The sequence below is a fragment of the Squalius cephalus genome, assembly GCF_949319135.1.
Source record: "Squalius cephalus genome assembly, chromosome: 3".
Classification (NCBI taxonomy): domain Eukaryota; kingdom Metazoa; phylum Chordata; class Actinopteri; order Cypriniformes; family Leuciscidae; genus Squalius; species Squalius cephalus.
In genome coordinates, this window is record NC_137124.1 from 42,915,468 (window position 1) to 42,934,811 (window position 19,344).

The following is a 19,344-nucleotide window of genomic DNA, read 5'->3' on the forward strand; positions in this document are numbered from 1 at the left end:
ATTTATTCTATTCAACTCTCTACTTTATATTTTACTCAGAGAGTCTCGCCGGCCGGCCGGCCGTTCTTTTACGCGGATCTCACGATCACAAACTCACCGGACTGATCGATAACCAGAGGTTATGGCTAAAGCAGTTTAACAATGCCGCACACGCTTGCTGTTGTTAAAAAGTACCCATGTAGCCCCCTACAGTCGCCCATATAACAACTTAAAGACCAAACAATAACCAGATGTTATGGCTAGTACATTAAGATAATGCCGCTCCAAACGCTGCTATTACCTCAATAGTATTCTTATCTAGCCCCCTATTTGCGACTGCATTACAACTTAAAGTCAAGCAGTTAGTCAGGAATCTAGAATCCCACCAGACATGCCCCACGCTACATCTAAACTGGGATCTAGTATGTACTTAACCCTGAACGCAGATTTGTGGAAACATAAGACTTCACTTAATCTACTTGAGAAAATAATTTCAGAGTTATTCAGAATAAAATCAAATGTAACAATTTATTATGTCAGGTAAGTGTATCATGCCAATTTCGTAATCAGTTCAAAGATAATCAATACAATAACGTCTAATGTTGAGAGATAAAGAGTAAAAAATGTACCTGACTTTAATGTGAAAGACACTCAGCATTATGGGCAGATCTCATTTACATTTACATTTACATTTATTCATTTAGCAGACGCTTTTATCCAAAGCGACTTACAAATGAGAACAATAGAAGCAGTTAAACTAACAGTAGGACAACAATATGCAAGTGCTATGACCCTTCTCAGTTTAATCCAATGCAGTAAAAAACAGTTTTTTTTTTTTTTATTAGAGAACAGAATAGAATAGTAGAGAAAGTGTTAGTATTACTGGATCAAGTGCTGTCGAAAAAGAAGCGTCTTCAGACGTTTCTTGAAAGTGGCTATGGACTCAGCAGCTCTGGTTGAGTTAGGCAGATCATTCCACCAGCAGGGAACAGTCATGGTAAAGGTCCGAGAAAGAGATTTTGTGCCTCTTTGAGATGGCACCGCAAGACGTCGTTCGCTTGCAGAGTGCAAGTTTCTGGATGGCACATAAGTCTGAAGTAAAGAGTTAAAGTAAAAGGGAGCAGAACCAGTGGTTGTTCTGTAGGCAAACGTTAGTGACTTGAATTTGATGCGAACGGGAACTGGCAACCAGTGCAATTTTGTGAGGAGAGGAGTGACGTACTCTTTTCGGCTCGTTAAAGACCACTCTAGCTGTGGCATTCTGGATCAGTTGCAGAGGTTTGACCGTGCAAGCTGGAAGACCAGCCAGGACAGCGTTACAATAGTCCAGTCTGGATAAAACTAGCGCTTGGACAAGGAGTTGTGTAGCATGTTCTGATAGGAAGGGCCTGATCCTCCTAATGTTGTACAAGGCAAATCTACATGACCGGGCAGTTCTAGCAATGTGGTCTATGAAGTTCAATTGATCATCAATTACCACACCAAGGTTCCTGGCTGACCTTGATGGAGTTTATGGATGACGAGTCTAGCTGAATGGTGAAGTTGTGATGAAGTGTTGGGTTGGCCGGGACCACGAGTAGCTCTGTCTTCGCAAGGTTTAGTTGAAGGTGATGGTCCTTCATCCAGCCAGAAATGTCTGTCAGGCAGGCTGAGATACGATAAGCTACCGTCGGATCGTCAGGCTGGAATGAGAGGTAGAGTTGTGTCATCAGCGTAGCAGTGATAGGAAAAAGCCATGTTTCTGAATCACAGATCCTAGTGATGTCATGTAGATGAAGAAGTGGTCCAAGCACTGAGCCCTGAGGCACTCCAGTAGCTAGAAGTTGGGTCTTAGACACCACACCCCTCCACGATACCCTAAAGGAACTACCTGAGAGGTAAGACTTGAACCATTGGAGTGCGGTTCCCGAGATGCCCTTCATCTTTAGGATTGACAGGAGGATCTGGTGGTTAACTGTGTCAAAGGCAGCAGGCAGATCCAGCAGGATGAGAACTGAGGATTTGGAAGCTGCTCTTGCCAGTCTCATTACAAATCGCCCTGAGACTCTTGTGCTCTTTCCTTAAATAGCCATGTCAATAGCCCAGGAACACTTTCTCCCGTCAGCATTGGCATCATGGCATCAACTGTGTCTCCATCTTTGTCTGTAGACTACAGTAGATCCAATGGATACTTTTTGAGACAACTTACAGATCACTCTTTATGCATACAAACAAGCACTGACCTTTTGTAGCTGGTCACATTTGTACCAAGAAATCACCAAATTTCATTAACATGCTGAGCAGCAAATGTCTGTCGTACTGTATAACACTGCTAAGATTTCATATTCAAAAACAACACTTAATGTTTAATGCGTTCAAAGTGGTAGAAGAAAGAATTTAGGTCATCATGTTGAAAGGCAGAGAGAGTCACCTTGTGGGCCTGAAATTGAGTAGAACAACTGGAGCGTGCCACTAAAGGCATAATCCCATTCACTCTGAATTTAGCATGTGTGGGATACTATGCATCTTTATAGTCTGTAGACATGTGTTATTTGTGGAATTCCTGTACAGCACACCAATGTATACAATCCATGTGTAACACATGTATTCCTTTTCTTTTTTTTACGTTTCAGCTTATGGAGCAAACTTTAATTTTTTTTCTCTTTTATAATTCCCATTAGGGTCCACCTGGCCCAAGAGGTGACAAGGTAAGAACCCTTTTAACACTTTTTACATCAACAATCACATTTTTCATAGCTTCACAAAAAAAAAAAAAAATTAATATCACATAATATCAATTTCTATGGTTTCAAAGATGACAGTTTGAATGTCAGGGCCGTTTCTTTTTTTTTTTATATAAACATGAATTAATATTATTAACAAAATTTTCTGCAGAATGTACCATGTCAAGGCCAGTATTGAAGAAGAAGAAATGGGTGTGATGTAACCATTTTGCAGGTGCTTTTGAATTTGATCTGGTAGTTCAACTCACCAGTGCAAACTGTTAGAAAACTTCATACCAGCTGTTAAACACAAACTGCCACTGGTCAGCGATGATGATGTAATAGGTGGGTGTGAACTGGGACTCCTCTTCATTTAAAACAAACATCTTTTCCAGTTAATTTCTTCACTGATTTCATCATATATTCTCAGCTAGCTAACACATACTTTTAACCAAGAGTGAAGAACGAAGTGAAGAAGAGTGAAGAATCTTTGCGTTGGGTATACTGAAGTCTTCATTCTCAACATATAAAATTACCACCACTGTTAAAATAGAGAATATGACACAAATAGCTCTATGTCTACTTCTCTAATTCAAGCTATAAGCAGTCTGGTCAAATACCAAATTATTTCTTCACTTTGTTCATAATTAGATTTCAGAATAATAAAAATGGATTTCATTGGTAGCCTAGAAATCTAGACGCACCCTAGCGGCAGGAAATTTTATTTTGCAGCCAGTGTCATCTAGCAACTCTCCGTTGGCTTGCGAACTGGAAAAACCAAACTCTAGTCAGGCCAATCACATCGTGTATAGAGTCGGTGGGTGGGCTTAACATAATGACGGCAGAGTTCCGCGTGAATTCCCTGCTACTTGAAAACAAAAATGGCTGCTGCAGCTGGCAAACAGCGGTCTTTCGAATTGGCTTTGGCCGCGACTCTGGAAGACTTGGAGTTAAGCTTTTCTTTGAGAAATGAACAAAGAATGGCACTGAAGTCATTCTTAAAAAAGGAAGATATGTTTGGAGTTTTGACTAAGTCACCTTCTTCGTTGCTCTGGTTGGTTGTAGCGCTATCCTAGTGTGTGTGTGTAGAGGGAATTTGAAAGACAACCGTTTATCCCACCCCTGAGCCCTGCCAATGGTGTGTTCCCAGACACAACATCTTAATGTGGGTCTGGCTTGTCAGGCTATTTCATTGAAGCTCTGCAGTCAATCACTGCAAATGTGTGACCCTGAACTACAAGTTGTGACCAACCGTTATCTAGTGCAGAAATATTCAAACCAAACCAAAGTAATGGAAAGATGCTGTTGTTGCTTTGCAGTCATGATAGTTCTGCAAATGTTATGGTGAACACGTGCTTCAGTAAAGGATATTTTGTTATTGATCAGTGTGCTTAAGTACTGCATTTGTAATATTCACATTTCTCATGTAGAGGGCTGAGCGCATGGCATTCGTATGACTGACTGAGCTATTATATGTAGCTAGTATGAGTAATAAAATGCTTTCTCTTCGTCCAGATTTGACTGTAATAATAATGCTAAAACTGACACTTCAAATTAACTTAAATTAATAAAAAACAAAAACAATCTTAAGTTTGACAAAAAAGTAGTCTCTAATAGTGTATAAATAGGCTATATCCAAATGCAAAACCGAAATAATTGACTAAAACCCCAACAATTAATTTTGTCTGAAATTTACAGTTATATTTAAGTTTGAAGTTTTTCACTAAAATAATTTAGTATTTGAATAACCAATTATTTATTTAAAATACACTGAGCTAATATATTTGTGAAATTTCCATCACAATATTTGAGAATGGATAGAGTTTTATCTTCATAAGTGTAAACTGTTTCGAAGCCCAATTTTAGACTTTTTTGTGTTGATTTAAAACTATTTTATGACTCTCTTTGTTTATCAGCTAATAAGAAAGCTGCTAAAACTTCTTTGTTGCTCAAAGAAATTATGGTTTCTTCATAAATTACTTCCTGATTTTCTGAAGATTATTATCCCCTTAAGCACTGAGGCCATTTTTGGAGTTGTTTTGTCTGAGTGACACACAAAAAAGTAAAGACTCATTTAAGACTTTTTGGGGAAGTACCCCTAAATGTGAGCTGCATCTGAATCAAATTTTGTGGTGATCGCATAAAGTACTCAAAAGTTACAGCATTTGGAACAAAGGTAGCCTTTTTGTTTAGTCCTCACACATTTGGAAAGCAATAAAAAAAAAGAGTTTTCTGAGTGACATACACAAAACTAAAGACTCATAACTTCAAAACTATAGCAAGGAGAGTCAAAAGGTAGGTATCGTTCGAAAGAACACTTTTCAAATTTGTTGAAAATATAAATTACATTACATTTGGACATTCTGCTGCCGAGAAACTGCTGATAAAAGACAAAAAATATATATAATTTTTATAATGATTTCTTATTTGACATGGAATAACTCAGGAAGGAAATAAGGTAGGAGGAAAATTCTTTTTTGGGGAAGTCCCTCTACATATGAGCTGCATCTGGATACAATTTTGTGGTGATTGGATAAAGTAATCAAAAGTTAGAGCATTTGGAACCAAGATAGCCTTTTTGTTGAGACCTTGACGCCCCCTCATGGGCATTTTTTATAGTGTTTCACCATGAAGAATATCTTGTCATAAAAGCAATAGACAAAGTTAATTTTGGGCTCATTTTAATTGTATTAATATGCTGTAAAAATGAAGTGCCATTTTCAACGATTTTTGAATGTTTCATGCAGGGCCGTGCACAGACCTTTTGAGGGGCATGTGCTGAAACTGAAAAAGGGCACCCCCCTCCCTTTTTTTATATCAAAATTATTTAGTAAGCCTACATAAAAGGAAGAAATGGTCACGTCTTCATGACAAATTCAATAACACAAAATAATAGTCTCAAAAGCTTTAGATTTATTCACGTTTAATAACAACCATAATAATAATATAGATAATATAGATAAACAGGGTTTTAAGGGCCTCTTAACCTAAATACAACAGCAACCTTCTGTTGCTCTTGTGTAGGCCTACTCCATAGAAATATATGTCAAAAATACTTGACTCATACATAAACATGTTAACCAAATAATACAAATTAGCTTACAAAACCAAACAGAATAGCTAAAAAATTCTGTTTTTTTTAATTGAACTTTATGCACTTTTTTATGAACTTTGCAGAGAAATATATATATATATATAGAGAGAGAGAGAGAGAGAGAGAGTTCAGATGCAAAAGCCTCTAAGTGCCATCTGAAAATTTCTTCTAGAATGATAATTTTTATCAAGCTCGTATATTTAAGTTCAGTAATTTCACTTAAATGACAATTAATAGCTAATTTTCTTTGCCATTTAAGTGAAATTACTGAACTTAAATATATGAGCTTGATAAAAATGATCATTCTAGAAGAAATTTTCAGATGGCACTTAGAGGCTTTTGCATCTGAACTATTCATATTCTCTTTTTTAGCTATTCTGTTTGGTTTTATAAGCTAATTTGTATTATTTGGTTACCATGATTATGTATGACATTGAGAAGAGGGGAAGGTAGAGCAATGAGTCAAGTATTTTTGACAAACTATTTTGAAATATAATTTGAGTAATTATGTCCAAATCAATTCCAGATTATAAGAAACTATAGCCATACCTTTACTATATCCAACATGTATCCGCCTACCTGGCAAAAATCTGATACTGTGCTGTGGAGGACAAGGGATGTTGGTCTCTTGAAGGTCTCTTATTCACTAAAAATATTTCACAATATTACTGTTTTTGCTGTATTTTGGTTCAAATAAATGAAGCCTTGGAATGAATTACATCATGAATTACATTCTGCATGATACAATATAAAGATTTCACAGTGATCTTCTGTAATGTTTTTTTTTTTTTTTTCTAGTTACTACTACAACATTACTGTAGTAAAACCATGTTTTACTACATTTTATACATGTGAGGATGAGTGGAGAGTATAGAATAATATAGATTAAAAATTAGCTAGATAGCGAATACATGCATATTAACAGCCTTGAATTAACCATAATTGAATATTATTACCATAACATGATTATCCTAAATGTTAATAAATTAAGTGTATCAGCAATCATAAATCAAAGAAGAAATTTCTTAGAAATATGTTACCTAGGTGATGAGGATCGCTTTGTGTAAGTTCCAGTACGAAACAGCGCGGGGGCGCACCTGTTATGATTTTCCGCACAAATTATATGTTGTTGTATTACTTATCAATATATAGTTTTTGACCAGCGAATGTGTGCAAATGTGCATTTTTTTGTCCGTCATTAAAACGGCGCAGGCGGTATCACATTACATTTTCATCAACAGGTTACAAACTAGTTTGTTTTTCCTGTTGTAAAATACATTTGGCCAAAATCGCATTTTATAAAAGATGAAATACTACTGTATGCACAGGATATTTAAGTTATTTGCGTTAGGCTATGTATTGGCTATGACTAGATGGCAAATGCTAGCCTAGACCTCTCTCTCAGGCGACGTCCCACATGTCTCAGTCAGTGAGTCATCAAATAAATAAAATATGAGCCTTTATAGACATAGTGTTTAGTAGTACTTATTCAAACAACAAGATATTTATTTACCCTTCGCAAAACTTCGTTCAGCTGCTGTCTACTGTGCGGCTGCTGTGGAACTTCAGTTGATTCAGTGAATATAGAGGGGGCGGAGTTATCAGCTTACTGACAGCTTGAGGATCGAATAAGATTTACACAAGCTCGGTTTAAGAACTTTCATTGGCTAAATATTTGTAAAACAGACAGACAGACGTAAAGGATGACCAATAGCATTGATTAAAAAAAAAAAAAAAAAAAAAACACCACCAAAAAAAGGGCACTTCGGAGTGTAAGGGCAAAAAGGGCATGTGCTCTGCACAGGTTGAGCCCTACCTGTGCACGTGCCTGGTTTCATGAGATGTATGATGTTTTTGACACATTGCAGTACATAGTACAAAAATATGGTGGCCGAGAGAGCTCAACGCGCTGCAAATGAAGAAAACACATGCAAACAGAAAAAAACGCATGCAAACAGAAAAAAACGCATGCAAACAGAAAAAACACATGCAAATAGAAAAAAACCCACCAGCGAATAAGAAAACATCTTCATCAGTTTTACAACTCACGTGCGTCCCAATACTCACAACACAACCAAATACGGAAACGCGCTGCAATTACAGAAACGCGCTGCAAAAGTTCACAACAAAACCAAATACAGAAACGCGCTGCAAATAGAACAGAACACAACGGAAATGTTTCCGGGGAACCCAATAAGTGACGGACGGACGGCTCGCGAGCTTTACCAGAGAGACGCGGGCTCTGGCTTTACCTATGCCCTACTCTCTTAAAAGGGCAGACGGCAGAGCCCTTGAATTGGGCACTTTTGAGGGAGCGGGGCACTTGTGTGCCATTATGTTGATGAAGGGAGCAACGAAAGACAACGTAATTTCATTATTTTCACCTGGGATGTTCCCATGACAACGCAGCGCGTGTCCATCAGCTGAATAGCTGTTCTTACCAGAAATATAGTAGCCTATTAATGCTGTTAACATAACTGTTGCAAATAAATATACATTTTATACAACAAAGTTTTTAAAATATGTGTTATATCTTTGTGTGAGTGTCTCAACTTTAAAACTTGCCGTCTCATATTTGGACCTATAGCTACATTCTAACATTTCTTATGAAACTTATTATAACATAACATGACAAAATGTGTTCAATGTAACTGATGTATAGATTAATGTATTTTCCTCGTTCTTTTTCTCTATCTTTTTTATTTATTTATTTATTTTAGTCTTCAGCTCATTGTTCTTTTTAGTATTCTTATGACATTGAACATATCGCAAATACATTTTGTATATTGTATACAAAGTTGTATGTCATAAACGTGTCATCTTTGAATGTTTTGCAAAAAAAAAAAATAATAATAATAAAAGTAGACAGCTGTAAGCACGTCCTAGCCGTCCGTCCGTCACTTATTGGGTTCCCCGGAAACATTTCCGTTGTGTTCTGTTCTATTTGCAGCGCGTTTCTGTATTTGGTTTTGTTGTGAACTTTTGCAGCGTGTTTCTGTAATTGCAGCGCGTTTCCGTATTTGGTTGTGTTGTGAGTATTGGGACGCACGTGAGTTGTAAAACTGATGAAGATGTTTTCTTATTCGCTGGTGGGGTTCTTTTTCTATTTGCATGTGTTTTTTTTCTATTTGCATGTGTTTTTTCTGTTTGCATACGTTTTTTTCTGTTTGCATGTGTTTTCTTCATTTGCAGCGCGTTGAGCTCTCTCGGCCACCGTACTAAAAAGTATTTTATAGATTATGATTTTTTTTAAAAAATATTTATCAGCAAATAACTCAGCAGTACTTAGGAGTTTTTCAAATTGGCTACATTCACTGTAAAGTTCAGACTCTAAGGTTTCAAATGACACCAATTTTGTTTGAATCAAGGCAATATTTTTGAAAAATATGATAATGAATATTTTCGCAGCTAGGTGGCGCCATGGGTGGTGCACGCGGGCGGTACACTCCGGTTTAGAGAGACTAGTCAGCACTCGTTCAGAGTTGATCGAAGTGGTTAGATTCTTTAAAAAGCTGAGATTCTAAGCTTTAAGATGATACATATTTTGTGTTATTCCACGTTTGAAAACGAGCACGGACGGTTCCGGGAAAATTGGAAAACACTTTGCTCCCCGGAAGGATGAGAGACTTGTTTTTTAGCCAAGTATGCATCACTTCGTGAGGAATATATCGTGATCAAAGCAATGGATTATGTTGTGTTTGGGCTTTTGTCAATAAAGATGTTCGATTTTTCACAATCCATGCATGTTTCATTGAGTTATGAGCTGAAACGTCACATCAAAACAACATAGCATCACTGCTATTGCTACTTCATAGGTGCGCCTCTGGTATTTTTTTGTGTCAGAACGCCATAAGGAATATCTTTAGATCTGAGTGATGGATTATGGTGTGTTTGGGCTCTTTTTAATCTTAACAATCTGCTGTAAATAATGATGTGCCATTTTCCACAATTGATGCATGCTTCATTGAGTTATGAGTTAGAACGGCTCGATGGTGTTTTAAGCCCCCAATGGCTCCTTAGAGGCAGCTAACCCTACCCTCAACCTTAAACCTACCCATCCCCTCGCTGCCTGGAAGGCGCCGTTGGGGGCATAAAACACCAAAGACCGTTAGAACGCGACATAAGTGCTACATCTATAATAAAGATCTATGTGCGCATTTGGGACTTCATGTGTTACAACTCCACGAGGAATAACTTTAGATATGATTGATGGATTATGCTGAGTTTGGGCTCTTTTTAATCGTGAGAGTCTGCTGAAAATAATGATGTGCATTTTTCTACGATATGTGCATGCTTCGTGAAGTTTTAAGTGAAAACCAAACGTGAGTGCTTCATGAGCATATATTTGGCTAGGTGCGTCTTTGGTATTTACTGTGTTAGAACCAGGGCTTAATTTGAGCCGGAACACGCCGGAACATGTTCCGGCACCTCCGACATTGGATCCGGAACCTTTTTTATTGGATCCGGCACCTCCCGTGTCAATAAAATTAATTGCCTAAATGAAATAAAATAAAATTACTGTTTTAGTGTTCAATGTTTGTGACACATGACTTGCGCGCTTGTTGTACGAGTTGAGATTGATGTTAGCCTCGATCGTTTCACTCAGGGGAAAAATGTCAAAAAGACGCGACAGTCAGATCCCAAACAAGCAAAAATCGTTTCTGCTGATCAAAAAGGAGACCACGGTGGACACAGTAGCCTAGTATCGACATTATATCTCGTTATTTCGACATAATAAGGGGACATTCTAATCTGCCACATTAAGCGTTCTTATAATGGTTTTCTATATATGGGAGGAAAATGCTTAACGTGTAAATGCGTTCATATTATGGGCTCATCTGATTTTTTGTACATAGCATATTTGTCAGGATTTTAGTATCATAATGATTAATAACGCACAATTATCCGTGAACTTGATTTGAACAAATGCCTTTCACTTGTGTGTGCAAAATTCAGAATTAAATTAATGTGCAGAAATGTGTACAAATAGAGAGTATGTAGGCCTACTATGCCGTTGTAGCCATTAAAAAAGTGCATTTAGTTTCATATTTGTTAAAATATTATAATGTTTTTTTTTTTTTTTTCATTTATGTTGATTTATGAAAAGTGAACAGCACGACCGAGTAAGATAGGATGCGCAATATGAGACATGGAGCGGGTCAGACATGATTTTGTCCGTTGAAGTTGAAGTTGTTTAGAAAGCCTTTCTTTAAAGTGAATTTCGTTTTGTATAAATTGTATCTTAATTTTAATCAAATTTTCATCAACCATTTGCCTGTAGGCCTATTTATTGAATACGAAACAAATATAACGGAGGCGCCCGCGCGCTCACTTGCATTGCACGTGAACTGAAGCATGAAACTCAGTGTATGCCTCACACAGACATGACAAATACATCAAATACACAAAGCTTGAAATGTCTTTAAACGAAATAATTCAAAACGAAAAAGGAAAAAGGCTCGATTATGTAATCCATTAGGCCTATTTATGTGCATTTCTCTCTATAAGTGCGTTCACACGGAGATGGCGATCGTCAACTTCATCTTTGCAGCTGAGTCGACACTTTTAGAGAAAACACTTTATTGTTTTTATTAATAAAAATCAATACACGCGTCACCGGATTTACAGATGCACGCACACATATTATTTCGAAATAACGAGATATTTTGTTGAAATAACAGTCATTATTATTAATTTATTTGTTCTATCTGTAATAAAATAAATAAATAAATAAACATTATTATTAATAATAGCCTACATCTTTTAGAATATTTGATTGAATGCTGAATGTTATTTAAGTAGCCTACTTGTTCAATTTAATAAAATTAAAACTTTAATTGTGATCATTAACATAACTGAATATTAAATATTTAGTGGCCAAGTTTTGCGCAGCTCCCCGTCAATGATGTATCTATAGCACCCACTCAGCTGGCGCTGTCCCTGCAGAGAAGCTACGTAGGCAGTGTAATTATTATTATTTTATTTTTTTTGTTCCGTTACCTCCAACCCCCATTTTGAGTCGCCGGATCCACCCCCCCTCTGCGCTCCGGGACCTCCCACTTTACAAATTAAGCACTGGTTAGAACGCCATGAGGAACATCTTTAGATCTGATTGATGAGTTTGGGCTCTTAATCGTGAGCTCCTGCTGTAAATAACGATGTGTCATTTTTCATGATCGATGTATGTTTCATGAAGATACGAGTAAAAAGGCCAAGTCTAAGCTACCTCACTTGGCTACGTGCGTTTGTGTATTTTTTGTGTATTAGAACTCCATGAGGAATATCTTTAGTTCTCAGTGATGGATTATGTTGACTTTGGACTCATTTTAATTGTAAACATCTGCTGTAAATAATGGTGTGTCATTTTCCACAATCGGAGTATGTTTCATGAAGTTACAAGCGGAAATGTGTCTAAAATTCAGCATCCATATATGGTTTACCCATGGGTCTCTTAAGGGACTTATTTTACAAAAACCTTGCTCAAGTTTAGTAAAAGCCTGAAACAATTATGCTTGTTGTATTCTACTCATTGAGACCTTTCAAATGACATCATATGTTTTTGACACATTGCAGTACATAATAATTTCCCCTTCCTCATAAATTATAAAAAAAAGAAATTTCATTTTATCACCAAATAACTCAGCACTACTTTGGAGATAATCATAATGGCTACATTCATTGTAAAGTTTAGACTCTAAGCTTTCAAATGATGCCTATTTTGTGTTGATCAATGCAGTAGTTTTGAAAAATATGACAATTAATTTTTTTCATAGCTAGGTGGCGCCCTCCGGCGGAGGAATAACTTCTAAAGGAATAACTCAGCGCCTGTTAGGAGTTGAACAATGTATAGGTGCATTGAAAAGCTGAGATTCTAAGCTTTAAAATGATACTATTTTATGTACATTTAGCACATTCAGTGGTTGCTTAGTAATTTGATTATGAATTATTTTCATGGGGTGGCGTCCCACGGGTGGGACGGTTAGGGCTTAACACTAGAACTCCCAAGGCGGTCATTTTGACCGTTTTTAAATTTTACAATGTAATAACTTTGTTAAAATAAAATAAATGTGGCTGTAGGACTCTGACTTTTCCTAAATATGTGGATATTTTATTCTGACACTGTTATTTTATTAAAATCATAAAACACACAACAGTTCTGACTATTTCTACCTAGAACTACCATAACGGTCATTTTGACCGCACGCGTTATAGATATCATAAGTCCGCTACATTGCAAGTTTCGCAGAGGGACTTCATCATACGACTGGCGAGCGAACTTCACTCCGACCACATGGAAGCAAAAGCCATACAACTGGAGGAACTGCAAACAAAATAAAACCAATGAGATGTATCAAATGTTACAACGTGTGTGGGAGCTGCACGCGAAAGGCGGTGTTTACCTGTGTGGAATGTGCGTAAGCGTCAATGATGCGGTATGTTTGCGCCGTTCAAATGGGCAGTTAACCTGATTTTGTTCGTTAATATTTTTTGTTCACTGAAACTAATCGTTCTGAAGCAGTTCGTTTTCTTGTTTAGCTAATGTTCATGTTTTTTTCTTAGCCTGTTTGCGTGTGTACATTTTCACATTCATTTGAATCAAAATTGTGTGTCCTGTTTATCATTACCTATCATTGTAGATCCATTTATTTTTAGATTTTGTATTGATTATTGAACTTATTTACAAACAGGGCTGTAGGCCTACTAACTGTATGAAGCTTTGACGTTTCCTAACTTTTGTGCGTGTCTATTCACGTGGTGAGTGCGGTGAAAAAAAATATTATTTTGATGCAAAATGTTCCTCAAATAGAGGCAGCACCTGTCGGGGCAATCTTTCTTTTGTGCTTGTTTTAAGGTCTATGACGACAGGAATTAAAAGCTTCATTGGAAAAGAGAAGGTTAACATGTACAATAGATATTACATGACGAAAATGACGTTCAGTACGGCCATATGAACGTCAAAGTATGAACGGTCAGAATGACCGCTATGGTCGTTCTAGTAGTTATGGAATTCCGGTAGTTCTAGTGTTAACGGGTTATTTATTTATGTATTCCCAATGTTATTTATTTCTAATTACTTGTACTAATTTTTTGTATTTGTAGTTTCTATGATTGTTTTGTGAATTGTTATTTTTTTTAGTAGACTATCCCTTATCTACTGCCTTGCTTTACTTTGAGTTTACTGTCTTGTTTTTATTTTATTTTATTTTTTTGTGCTTGATACTGTATCGCCTGTGCTTTTTGTTCAATAAAAAAAAAATTTGAGAATGGATAATTAAACTGTTCTGTTTCAAAAACCACAAATATTTCTTAAATAAAATCAATATTATTAATATTTAACACGCATAAGAAATTGATTAAGTTTACTCAATTAAAACAATGCACCCCTTCACCACCCTCTGACGTGACGATAACTCAGCGGTTGAGTGAGCGTGCGCTGTTTGAATTCTCTTCAGTCTCCAGAACAACAGTTCTCCTCTCCTCAGCGTCGCAGAATTGGTGCATTTCCTCTGTGAAATTCAGGTGTGTGTATGTTTTATTTTATTTGTATAATCATTAATGTGCTTTAAATCATTTTATTTAATGCGAAAGAACATACAGAGATGCAATGTTACCCACCTTAAACAAGTTAAACGACTGTCGACTCGTGCCTGCCTTTTCGCGTGATTGTAACGCCTTGCATAAAAAACACACGACAATATTCCTAAAGATATATGAATAACTAATTTGGATGATAAACTGTCCTCAGAACTGTGCACTGTTTGTTTATTGGCAGGTGATGGAGTCAGTCGCGTCGCAGCATCTTTCGGCTGTGAGTGACGCAGGACGGCGGTGTAAAGTTAGATGTTCCCCCGCAGAGGCGAGTCCATCTCCGGCATGGGAACCAGCGCTGATCCGGTGGATATTGGATAACAGACCGGTTGATTACACTTGAATTACTTGAATGTTTAGGCTTAAATGTTTAATTTTTACTTCGAAAATGTTTCTTACATGAGTTTAAATGTAGGCATTATTTGTCACAGTGTTAGGGTGTTGTTCTCCGGGTGTCCACTAGATGTCCTCCTTCCTCACGGTGTCATTCACTTGGTGAACTACATTCCCCATAATCCTTGTTATCATTGCACTCAGCTGTTTCCTATCACTGATCATTGCACCCAGCCAATTCCCCATTATCATTGTCTCTCCCCTGTGTATATATGCCCTGTCTGTTTAGTATGTGTCACGGAGTTCTTGTAAATATCACACCACTTCTGAGTACTGTCGTTAGACCCGTTTGTTTGTTCTTGTTTATGTTGGATTGCTACCTTGGTTTTGACCCCTGCCTGGACTGTGTACGATTTTGGATTTTCCCTAAATAAAACATTCTTACCGCATCCTTGGATCTTCCCTTCTTTCCCGAGTGTGGATCGTGACAGAAGAACTCCGTCATGTCAAGATCCAGCGGTAAGAATGTTCGTGGCTCCTCTCCGACCATCGAGAGGAGGAATTCAGGACCCAAGGAAACACCTCCACGAATGAACATCTTCCAGTGTTTCGCGCTATGGGCCCAGCAGACGGAGGAGATCAAGATGGCCAAATCCCTCGAGTCTCGGTCCATCAGGAGGGAACCATCTTTTGAGGGAACCCGTCTGGCCAGATTTTCTGGTACCCGTGGTGGCCACAGAAGAGGAGGTTCTAGAGGCGACATCCAGCACCACTCTCCGCCTCGGTCTCTCATCGACCCTGAGCCGGTGATGATCGACCCAGAGCCCTCTTCACCGTGGTCCCTGCCCGATCCGGAGCCTGCTCCTCGCCATAACAAACGGCGGAGGAGGAGGAAGGCCTCCAACCGTCCAAAGGACCTGGAGGTGGTCCCAGAGGTCCCCGTGCAGCCCGCTGTTGTCCCGGAGGTCCCCGTGCAGCCCGCTGTGGTCCCGGAGGTTCCCGTGCAGCCCGCTGTGGTCCCGGAGGTCCCCGTACAGCCCGCTGTTGTCCCGGAGGTCCCAGGGCAGCCCGCTGTTGTCCCGGAGGTCCCCTTGCAGTCTGAGGTAGACAGAGCAGCTGAGACTCTGTTGAATTACTTTGAAAGACTATTCAAGATCCTAGAGTTTCCCAGAAATGTTCACGTCACATCTGCCGACCCAGAGACTGTCCACGTCACGTCTGCGGATCCAGAGACTGTTCACGTCACGTCTGCGGATCCAGAAACTGTGCACGTCACGTCTGTTGATCCAGAGACTGTTCACATCACGTCTGTTGATCTAGAGACTGTTCACGTCACGTCTGCCAATCCAGAGACTGTGCACGTCACGTCTGCCGATCCAGAAACTGTTCACGTCACGTCTGTCGATCCAGAGACTGTTCATGTCACGTTGGTAGAGCCAGTGTACCCGGACAAGATGGCCGAACCTGTGTCTTCAGACAAGATGGCCGCTACAGAGACTGTTCACGTCACTTCTGCCGAGCCTGTGTCTTCGGACAAGATGGCCACCACCGAGCCTGTTCATGTCACGTCTTCCGAGCCTGTGTCTTCGGACAAGATGGCCGCCGCCGAGTCTGTGTTTCCGGACAAGATGGCCGCCGCCAAGCCTGTGTTTCAGGACAAGATGGTAGCCGCCGAGCTTGTGTCTCCAGACAAGATGGCCACCGCCGAGCCTGTGTCTCCGGACAAGATGGCCGTCGTCGAGCCTGTGTCTTTGGACAAGATGGCCGCTGCCGAGCCTGTGTCTCCGGACAAGATGGCCGCTGAGCCGGTGTCTGTTCCTGAGTCTGTATCTGTTCCTGAGCCGGTGCCTGTGTCTGTTCCTGAGCCAGTGGTGTCTGTTCCTGAACCTGAGCCGGTGGTGTCTGTTCCAGTTCCTGAGCCGGTGGTGTCTGTTCCAGTTCCTGAGCCGGTGGTGTCCGTTCCAGTTCCTGAGCCGGTGGTGTCCGCTCCAGTTCCTGAGCCGGTGGTGTCTGTTCCTGAGCCGGGGGTGTCGGTTCCTGAGCCGGTGGTGTCTGTTCCAGTTCCTGAGCCGGTGTCTGTTCCTGTGCCTGAGCTGGTGTCTGTTCCTGTGCCATGGCCGCCCGAGGGGTCGTCTCCGCCCTGGCCGCCCGATGGGTCGTCTCCGCCGTGGCCACCCGAGGGGTCGTCTCCGCCCTGGCCGCCCGAGGGAGGGTCTCCGCCCTGGCCGCCCGAGGGAGAGTCTCCGCCTTGGTCGCCGAGAGAGAGTCTCCGCCCTGGCCGCCCGATGGACTGTCGTTTCAGCCCTGGCCGCCTGCACGACCTGCTCCGCCCTGGCCACTCGAGGGAAAGTCTGCTTTGCCCTGGCCGCCCGATGAGTCATCTGTTTCACCCTGGTCGCTCGATGGACTGTCATCTCCGCCCTGGCCGCCAGATGGACTGTCGTCTCCGCCCTGGCCGCAAGATGAACTGTCACTCCCTGTCCCCGTTTCCCTCCATGGACCTGGCCCCCCATCCCTCCCCCTGATCCTCCACCAATCCACCTCCCACCCTGGACTCTTGTTTGTGTCAGTGTCTTTGTTGTCTTGTAGCGTCTGGTAGCCGCTCCGTAGAGGGGGGGTTATGTCACAGTGTTAGGGTGTTGTTCTCCGGGTGTCCACTAGATGTCCTCCTTCCTCACGGTGTCATTCACTTGGTGAACTACATTCCCCATAATCCTTGTTATCATTGCACTCAGCTGTTTCCTATCACTGATCATTGCACCCAGCCAATTCCCCATTATCATTGTCTCTCCCCTGTGTATATATGCCCTGTCTGTTTAGTATGTGTCACGGAGTTCTTGTAAATATCACACCACTTCTGAGTACTGTCGTTAGACCCGTTTGTTTGTTCTTGTTTATGTTGGATTGCTACCTTGGTTTTGACCCCTGCCTGGACTGTGTACGATTTTGGATTTTCCCTAAATAAAACATTCTTACCGCATCCTTGGATCTTCCCTTCTTTCCCGAGTGTGGATCGTGACATTATTGTATACGTGTTAAAAATAGTATAAAATATGTTCATCGACAATAAAGGCCAATGTCATGTAGTTACTGTATACTGGTGGTTGTATGGAATATTTTTACAAAGGTTTAGAGGAAATAAAAAAAGTTAATATTACTGGCATATAAACACAGTTAATATTACTCATAAATATTTTTTTAAATGCCCCCCCCCCCCCTCCCTTTCTGCTTTATTTTATTTATTTCTGCTCAATTTTATTTGTTAATGTACCAAATTCAGTTACTCAGGTCTATTTAATTTGTTTTACTTACATTTACTCAGTTAATATACAGTGCATGTAATTGATTTCACTGCTTTAAAATTTAATCAATATTCTAAGTGTAAAAATGTTTCACCAAAAAAAAAAATTGAGTAAATCATATTAAAAGTTTTTAGAGTGCATCACCACCAGAGTTCATGTCACATATACAAAAACATATTCCAGCCAATTTTCAACATTTTAATCTCTGTTCTAGAAACATATTTGACTCAACTTTGTTCATTTGCAATAATATGTTATGATTTGTTCACAAACAAAAGGTCAGTGATATTCTGACAGTAATCCTCGAGCCGGCTTCTGCACTGTACAATTTACAAATCTGCCAACTGCATATAAGTGAATCAGGTGTTGGTCATCAAAACATGAAATCTGTATGAAACACATAAACAAATGACACAAAATGTGTAGAAATTCTATATGACTTTAATTTGACTAGCATATATAAGAACTTTAAATGATTTATATCAGAATTTTATATGAGTTTTGTATATTTCTACTAATACCATACACATTTGCATACTTTTGTCATGTAAAACTCATATAAGACTTTTAACAGTATTCATATATAACGCAAAAATCCCCTACAAGTTGTATGTGTGCTATTTAGTATGAAATGGGTCATAATCGGTCTGATTTTGTATAGGACATATATTGGCCTTACATGAAACACAGAAGGTAATTCTGGCCGATTTAAGTAAGGAAGATATATGGTTGCTGTATATGAACCATGCAGGTTTTTTTTCATATGGGAGGAACCTGGGTGTGCTCTTTGATACCAACCTTTCATTTGAAAGTCACGTGTCTAGTATCTTTAAAACCGCATTTTTCCATCTTAAGAATATATCTAAATTACGTCATATGCTCTCATTGACAAATGCTCCGCAGTCCTTGAACGAGCTATTAACGCATTATAGTCCTTCACGTCTATTGCAATCTCAAAATTCCGGCCAGTTGATAATACCTAGAATATCAAAATCGACTGCTGGCAGTAGATCCTTTTTCCTATTTAGCACCAAAACTTTGGAACAGTCTTCCTAACATTGTCTGTGAAGCAGACACACTCTGTCAGTTCAAAGCTAGACCAAAAACACATCTCTTTGACCTAGCATACACATAACACATTATAGACTTTTATAATTCAATGTTAGGCTGCATAGATTAGGTCAACCGGAACCGGGAACACTTCCCATAAATCCTGATGTACTCGTTACATCATAAGAAGAATGGCGTCTACGCTAATATTAGTCTCTCTGTTTATCCCAAGGTTTACTGCAGTCCGCCGGATCCAGGCCGTATGCAGATCTGATGAAGGACCTGCGCCTGGACG

General features: G+C 39.5%; 1 protein-coding gene across 4 annotated transcripts in view; it reads left to right on the forward strand.

The window, feature by feature from the left end:
* col25a1 (collagen type XXV alpha 1 chain) overlaps nt 1-19,344 on the forward strand; it is a 1,104,568-nt gene that overhangs the window by 574,355 nt on the left and 510,869 nt on the right. The window contains exons 1-2 of one of the 4 annotated variants that reach the window (XM_079866338.1): nt 2,640-2,666; nt 14,549-17,670. In XM_079866338.1, coding sequence (XP_079722464.1) covers nt 15,201-17,222 — 2,022 coding nt within the window. In that variant the 5' untranslated portion in view covers nt 2,640-2,666; nt 14,549-15,200 and the 3' untranslated portion in view covers nt 17,223-17,670. Of the gene's footprint in view, nt 1-2,639; nt 2,667-14,238; nt 14,296-14,548; nt 17,671-19,344 lie in introns of those variants that run through there. The other 3 variants (XM_079866337.1, XM_079866340.1, XM_079866339.1) reach the window with 3 other exon arrangements.